The sequence below is a fragment of the Carassius auratus genome, chromosome 1 (genome assembly GCF_003368295.1).
Source record: "Carassius auratus strain Wakin chromosome 1, ASM336829v1, whole genome shotgun sequence".
Taxonomy (NCBI): Eukaryota; Metazoa; Chordata; class Actinopteri; order Cypriniformes; family Cyprinidae; genus Carassius; species Carassius auratus.
In genome coordinates, this window is record NC_039243.1 from 18,134,522 (window position 1) to 18,143,402 (window position 8,881).

General features: G+C 37.2%; 1 protein-coding gene across 1 annotated transcript in view; it reads left to right on the plus strand.

Moving 5' to 3' along the window:
* The window catches only part of LOC113106051 (partitioning defective 3 homolog B-like), a 74,213-nt gene that overhangs the window by 63,965 nt on the left and 1,367 nt on the right, over positions 1–8,881 (plus strand). Inside the window, exon 13 of the mRNA XM_026267624.1 lies at positions 7,270–8,881. This exon is cut by the window's right edge and continues 1,367 nt beyond it. Coding sequence (XP_026123409.1) covers positions 7,270–7,630 — 361 coding nt within the window. The 3' untranslated portion in view covers positions 7,631–8,881. The remainder of the gene's footprint in view (positions 1–7,269) is intronic.

The following is an 8,881-nucleotide window of genomic DNA, read 5'->3' on the forward strand; positions in this document are numbered from 1 at the left end:
AACACTAGGACTGTTTGCAAGTAGAGCTTGAGAATGGACACTATTGACAGTTCAGGTCTTTAAATATCAGCATGTGCTTGAAAATACCCCTAATTTAAAACTATAGTTTTAGAGGCCAAATCATTGATATTAATGAGAAGCTGAAACAACAGAGCCTCTGCTATAGAGCATACAGAAGAATTGTGTTTAAAAAGTATTTAAGATAGCAAGGTTCTGATTACCAGGAAGACGTGCTTTTCCTTGTTCATTCATCTTGGCAACAGAAACCACTATTACTTCTTTTCATTCTGTCTTGACATCTCACTCTGCTTTATATTGAGTTTTGGCTGCGGCTTCGGCTGCCGCTTTGCTTTCAAGTGAATAAGGCACAGTGACTGTGTTCTGCTTTAACATTGTTTGCCTTGAAACACAGGAGCCATAATGAAATCAGTGTTTGGAAATGAAACACTTATTTTGTTTTCTGCCTCAATCAGCTCCTGTTTTCCCTGCGGCCTTAATGTCTGGAACTAGTGCCATAGATAAAATATATCCAATCACATATAACTGGCTATAGATTAATCCAGTCTGGCGTAAATGTATTTATGTCTGTATTTATTTCTGTCTGCCTGTTCAGTCAGATATATTATCTGTCTGTCTGTATGTCTATATATTCAGTCTGTCTGTCTTACATGCATGTATAGATTATTTTTCTGTCTGTCTGGCCATCTGTCTGTCTGTTTTACATGTATGTGTAGATTATCAATTCTTCTGTCTGTCTGTGTTTTACATGTATAGATAATCTATTCTTCCTTCCGTCTGTCTGTCTGTTTTTGTTTTACATGCATGTATAGATTATCTATTCCTCTGTCTGTCTGTCTGTCTTACATTTATGTGTAGATTATCCATTCTTCTGTCTGTCTGTCTGTCTGTCTGTCTGTCTTACATTTATGTGTAGATTATCCATTCTTCTGTCTGTCTATCTGTCTGTCGGTCGGTCTGTCTGTCTGTCTGTCTGTCTGTCTGTCTGTCTTACATTTATGTGTAGATTATCTATCCATTCTTCTGTCTGTCTCTGTCTGTCTGTCCGTCCGTCCGTCCGTCTGTCTGTTTTACATTTAAAAAATCTGTCTGTCTTCCTATTCATTGGTCTATCCGTCCACACACAAACTAATTTCCTGATCTTGTTTTTGTTGTAGTTTATTGTTTAGTACATTTGCACAAGTCTGAGTCAGTCCATTAATCCACTCTCAATCATTGACTGGTCATAAGCTCATCCTGTTACTTAAAATGCATCACACCCTCCTTTGTTCACCCTCATCCACCAGCTGTTTGGCATTGTATGTGCACGTCTGTCTCTGGGGGAAGACACAGTAGTTGAGGTCAAATTAGGAACCAAGGGAAGAATTTCCTTCCGAACATCTTGGGCAGGTGCAGGGGGCTCATGCAAAAAGATTCCTTTTTTTGTCGTAAGGCGGAAAATATGTTAGCGGCCAGCTCGATCACACATGCGTGTTTCACCGAGCGTTGAGTGTTGATTAGTGCTAGTGGGAGAGAGATGGATTGCAGGGCTTGTCATTACTTTGTTTGTTACCCATGTATTTTAAATTACATCACCTACCACAGGCTGTAGTGTCTGTCTCACACTCAAACACAAGCTCAAATACATTTGTTCACTCCTAAACAGGCTTGTGATCTCCATTGCATATTATAGATGTGACGCTTTGACCCGCAGTTGTTCAAATAAGCACATGTGGTTCTATAACGCACACAAACATGACCTTTACCATACAATACTTCCATCTCTTACTCATGCACACACGTGCTGGTCCACCCATCTCAAACACATGTGCTTACTGATGCATTCCTTCTCACACACATAATTACAGATACTAACACACATCTGGCCATCACATACACACACACACATTGCTCACTTAGCTGTGACCCTAAGCCTCTGGGCTTACATTATGTCACTGGATCACGGGGTCAGTTGTAGGGTACAACTGTAGTGAGTCGCTCACCCTAGGGTCCGTGTTTGTCCCGGCGGAAAAGCAGCAGTGTGTGTAAATCTGCTTTAATCCGCAGCTGCCAGCACACAGTCTGTAACCCACAGCATTTCTCATTATGGCTAATCTAGCACGCTAACTTCAGCTTAAAGCCCTCTTGTATTTATCTCAAGGTGTAGTGAGCATGAGCTATGTGTAATATATTCCAGTCTAATGGGGTATAAATGATATATTCTAGTGTAAATAATGAATGTAGCTTATTTTCGGGTGTATATGAGGTATATATCACACTAAATGCGGTATATATTTTAGTCTTTATCAAATATTCTAGTGTTAACAGCAGGCTATATATTATATAAAGTTGTCTAAATGGGCTATGTACCGTATATTTGAGAGTTTTTGAAGTGTATGTTTGAAATAATCTAGTGTAAATAGGATATATATTAAGGTGTATTCCTAACTTTCAGATACAGTATATATCTTAGTTTAGTGTATTTCAGGTATATTTCAAATATTGGTTAAATTATGTAAATATCATATTCTAGTGTACATGTATATATCAAATATTGCAAGTTAAATAGGCTATATATTTCAGCATATATCAAATATTGTGGTGCAAACAGTATAAATATTAATGAAATGTGCTTTATACTATATAGTTCAGTTATTTTGAGGTATATATCAACTGTCATGTATTATATCAATATATCATGTATTCTTTCTTTAATCAGAGATTAGTGTATTTGTGTATCACATGATGCTCACTAAATGGACTATATTTCATACTACAGTTCTAGACAAAATTATTTATCAAATATTTTAATGTAAATTATATATTATCGAAAGTATATATCATATACATTACTTTATCTGATATATAATTATATAAATTAGGGTGTAAAAGGTTCTCTAGCATACATATGGGTAGATATAAAAGGGTAGTTTGTTTTATATATCATATTCTAGTATTTTGTATTTAAGGTATATATCATGTTCAAGTGTGATAAATATCTTGATGAGGAAGTTGGTGGAAATGGACAAATTATGTCACTATGTAATTTGTTTTATTAGTAGCCATTTGTTTTAGTCTGAGATTCACTGTTACAAATTTATAAAACTTCCAGCTACAAGAAAAGTTTCTAATCAAAGTTTTACAAATATAAACGTGAACACTGAATATCTAAGGATTCAAACTCTGAGGTTTCACAAATGTTCATTCCTGTATAATCTACCTCCAATTATTTACTCTTAGTTCACTGTAAACATAATACTGCTTTTAATAGAAGCATTTATGCTATGAGTGCTGTCGATACAGTCATTCTGAAATAACAAAATGAAACATTAGTAATTTTAGTCTGGGTGTGTTTTGTGCTTATCTGTCTCCAGCTTTATGAACTCATACACACTGTTTAGGCTCAAGACTGCAGTATTTCTTTTTCAGTTGTTCATGGGTGGTCAGAGCTGACAGACACACTACACACACTGCTGATGGATTATAACCACACACACACACACCTCACAGTACAGTGCACAGTCTACACACACTTAACTAACTTTGACAGGTAAAATAGTGAACAGACTACAGTCACACTTTAGAGTGAACTATATCAAACATCAAACGATGCATGCATGAAATATTCACACACGTGTTGTGCAGTGCAGGTTTTGACATTAAGGTCGCTTGCTACCTCTTGTTTTTAGAGACCACATAGTGCGATCATAAACGAATGCAACATTTGGATAAGTAATGTAGGCCACAACCATGGAAATATTAAGAATGCAAATGCATAATGCAGTTTTTTTCCCTTCCATATATAGCATCCATTACCCTTCAATCTGCAGATGCCCTCTATTTATTCATGTAGTTTTGTAAAGACTGCTGCTTTATGATTTTATTCATTTCTTTGATCCACCTGTAGCTGCAGCTTTTATTTTAATTTCCCAGACTTCATGCGACTCCTTCGTTTTTCATTTATTATTTGCAAGTGACACATTTCCTTTGAAAATGGCAAGTAGTGTGAACTGTTTCCTGGTACTGACAGAGATCGACTGTCTTTGAGTGAATGTAAATGTTTAATTTGCAGGTAGTTTACACATTAAGATTTCCAGATCAGTATCGGCATTCCCTGCTTAAGGGCATGGGTTGTGTTTTGTATATAAACCCAACCTGTAAAAAAGGCCAAATTGTGTATTTTTTAATTAATTGCAAGCCCAGATATGAAGCTATATATAAAGAACTGACTGAAACCCAATGGTTAGATCCTGTTGAGTTCACTAGCATGGACTTATGGTGCTCTGGATTCCTTGCAAGGCTAGTTAACTAGCTTTACCAGCAAGACTTCTTTAGTAAACCAACCTCAGAAGACCCATGCTGGTCGTCAGGTTTTTTTACAGAGCGGCATGGATATGTTGACCAGGAAAATTGTCGTCATTTGCTCACACTCATGTTGTTCCAAACCCATATGCTGTTTTATTTATCTCAGAGAATTTGTTAAACCCTAACCACATTAGTCAAGCTCTAGAAAGGGTAAAAAATATAATTAAAACACCATAAGACTTATATTTCAATATATTTATGACTATATATTTACTTTCAACTATATTTCAAGTATCCTGAAGTCATATGACAGCTTTGTGAAATTAAAAATTAATTATGAAAAGTTATTATTCTCTGAAAATATTCCTCTTTTTCATGACTCTCAAATCATGTATGACGTCGTAAATGGGGCATCATTGCCATATAACTTCTCAATAAGTCAAATAATGAAGTTATCTTAAAGTCATGAATTCAGATGTCTTGAAATTAAATTAATGGGATTTTTAAAACTCTACCGCTGTGTTTACCTTAAATTGTCCTTTTATAAAAATTTATTGTTTTGGGAAATTTCTTGTTTTTCAATGGGAAAAAAATACTATATACAGTTATACTTTTAAAATAAAGGTTCTTTAATGGCATCTGTGATTCCTTGAAGAACCTTTAACATCCATGGATCATTTTTGTTGGGCAAAAAGGTTCTTACAAGTGGAAAAAGTTTTAAAATGTTCTTCACTCTGAGAAAAAAATTCAGAATCATTATTTTTTAAGCTAATTTATTTATTGGTTATTTATAAATATCTGTAGGCATTTGAAATTAGAGGCAACCACTGCATTTCGATAATGATCCAAACAAAGATGCTACACAAGTTGCATGAGCAGTTGTTTTTGAATTAGATTTACCAGATTTAAAGCAAAAAAACTGAATGATCTGACTTTAGTTTTGTGAAATTATGGTGTATAAAAACATCTGAATGAATTCACAATTTCACTCTCTGACAGCAGGTACCACTTATAGAAATGCAGCCATACTGCTGTAAACAAAGCAAGGCTGCGCTTATAAATACTACTTTATATGGAGGTAAGAGGAGAAGAAAATGCCATTGCCATCAAAACTTTTCTCAAGACAGTCAATTCCCTTCAGTGATTCATTCATATAACCCCTCACACCTGTTTTCTTCCAATATTTCGAGCATTGTGAACTGTGATCTTGCTCTGCCTGATACTGTATTTTCTCCACTTTGCATCCATGTTCAGCGTCTATGATTTCTGTTATCGCCCTGTTTACAGCCTCAGGCATAATGTATTTTTCTTTGTCACTGTCCCAGTAGCTCCCTAAAATAAGTACAAAAAAATTTAAATATAATGTACACTGAACATAATTATAAACGCAACACTTTTGTTTTTGCCCCCATTTTTCATGAGCTGAACTCAAAGATCTTTTTTCTATGTACACAAAAGGACTATTTCTCTCAAATATTGTTTACAAATCTATATAAATCTGTGTTAGTGAGCTCTTCTCCTTTGCCAAGATAATCCATCCACCTCACAGGTGTGGCATATCAAGATGCTGATTAGACAGCATGATCATTGCACAGGTGTGCCTTAGGCTGGCCACAATAAAAGGCCACTCTAAAATGTGTTTTATCACACAGCACAATGCCACAGATGTCGTAAGTTTTGAGGGAGCATGCAATTAGCCTGCTGAATCCAGGAATGTCCAGCAGAGCTGTTGCCCATGAATTGAATGTCCATTTCTCTACCATAAGCCTTTTCTCCAAATGTATTTCATGGAATTTGGCAGCACATCCAACCGGCCTCACAACCGTAGATCACATGTAACCACACAAGCCCAGGAACCTCCACATCCAGCATCTTCACCTCCAAGTTTGTCTTAGACAGCTGCTGCAACAATTGCTTTGCATAACCAAAGAATCTCTGCACAAACTGTCAAAAACTATCTCAGGGAAGCTCATCTGCATGTCCGTCGTCCTCACTTGACTGCAGTTTGTCGTCATAACCGACTTGAGTTGGCAAATGCTCACATTCGATGGTGTCTGTCACTTTGGCGAAGTGTTCTCTTCACGTATGAATCCCAGTTTTCACTGTACTGGGCAGATGGCATACAGCATGTATGGCGTCAAGTGGTCCATGGTAGCGGTGGGGTTATGGTATGGTATAGTATGGGCAGGCGTATGTTATGAACAACGAACACAGGTGCATTTTATTGATAGAATTTTGAATTCACAGAGATACTTTGACAAGATCCTGAGGCCCATTGTTGTGCCATTCATTCACGACCATCACCTCATGTTGCAGCATGATAATGCACGGTCCCATTTTGCAAGGATCTGTACACAATTCCTGGAAGCGGAAAGTATCCCAGTTCTTGCATGGCCAGCATACTCACCAGACATGTCACCCATTGAGCATGTTTGGGATGCTCTGTATCAGCGTATATGACAGCAGGTTCCAGTTCCTGCCAATATCCAGCAACTTCACAAAGCCATTGAAGAGGAGTGGACCAACATTCCACAGGGCACAATCAACAACCTGATCCACTCTATACAAAGGAGATGGTTGCACTGCGTGAGACAAATGGTGGTCACACCAGATACTGACTGGTTTTCTGACCCCAATACATAAAACTGCACATTTTAAAGTGCCCTTTTATTGTGGCCAGTCTAAGGCAAATCTGTGCAATAATCATGCTGTCTAATCAGCCTCTTGATATGCAGATTGAGAGAAATAGGCCTTTTGTGTACATAGAAAAAGTCTTAGCTCTTTGAGTTCCATTCATTAAAAATGGGGCCAAAAACAAAAAATTGGTTGAACTTATGATTTTGTTCAGTATATATTGTACTTATTTTTCTTTTTTTTTCAGGATCTTCTGGGATAATGATTAAGATCTACCAGTCGATCGCCATTGACAGGTTGATTGAACACTGATCTATGGTATTGTTTTTCCAGGAGAATGCCCATGGAGGACTACCCAAATCAGAACTGGGCCAGCCAGAGAGACCCTGTCCATTACCCCAACCCCATCTATGAGACCCATCAAGACAACTATCCTCCACGCTCTCCCCGTTTGCCTGTACCCAGACCCGCGGAGGCCACGGGTGGTTACTACCCCACATCTCCAGCCCAACAGAGGGGTCCCATGAGGCAGGATGTCCCTCCCTCTTTGAACCCAGGTGCCAGAGCCCCACCGCAATACGATACAATAAAACAGGGGAACTATCGGGCGGCCAGTCCTGATCGTTACGGGCCATACGGAGATGAACAATACCAAGATCCCCAGCAGAAAAAACCAATGATTGGAACTGTCTAGAGTAGATTTTAAAGTTATTATATGATTTTGTCCATTTAAAAAGGAAAAACTAATTTGTTTTCTTAGACTTATGAAAAGAAAAGGCAAATACAGTTGGCTTGACATAACCCTTGATTACTCCATAGTTAACTAGTTAAGTAAAATTTGTGATTTGTTTTGGACGTCAGCTTTTTTTTTCCCTCTTGATTAGTATATGTTCTGAACAGCAAGTAAATTTTACGAGTCGGTTACATTTGAAGGAAGCACATAGGGTTTGTATATATATATATATGTGTATGTTTTGCATGAATTTAAAAGAAAAACGCCACCATTTTTCCTTATTTCACTATGTACTTCCTTCAACTTAGATGAGTTGATATGTACCTTTCATGCCTCAGTGCGAGCACTCAGTCGCTGTAGCATGTGGCACCACTATGCTAGCATTTAGCTTATCACCATTCATTCCTTGGGATCCAAACTTGGTTGAATTTACAAGCCCCCAAACACTTTCGTGTTTTCCCTATTTAAAGACAGTTACATGAGTAGTTACACGAGTAAGTATGGTGACCCAAAAAAACATGGAAAGTGGAAGTGTTTGGTTGCTTCTAAATTCATCTCTGTTTGGATCCTAAGGAATGAATGGTGCTAAGCTAAACGCTAGCATAGTGGCGCCACACGCTACAGCGATTAAGTGCACTCGCTGAGACGGGAGAGGTACGTATCGTACATAAGTTGTGGGAAGAACATAGTGAAATATAGAAAAACAGTAGCGTTTTTCTTTAATTCATGATGCCACACAAAGATGTGTATATGATGGTCTACCATGGTAAGTATGGCCATTTCTTCCCATCATGATTACGTATTGTTTTGTTGATGACATGATTGGTATCTCTTATTATCCTTAAATGTCAGATTTTCTCAGAGCATTATTTGTTTATACCTGTATATTGGGTGCCTTATGCTAGCATGAGTGAGAAGTTTTTAAATGTGAAGAAATTCACAATCAGTTTACTTTTTGTTGTCAAAAGAATTATTTTTTTTTTTTTTAGCTTTTATTGCCTTTGGAGTAACTTACAAAAGATTCCACTTACTGTTTAGTGTTATTCATTACAATGTTTTGAGGATAATATTCTCTTCAAGCCACCTCTCTCCTTGATTCATTTAAGTAAACTCGTTCTGAGGCCCAAAAACAAAACGGGCAAGGTTACACAAATAGCTGATCCAATACCAAAGTCTCGAAATGTTTTGTCTGTTTTTTTTTTTTTTTTTTTT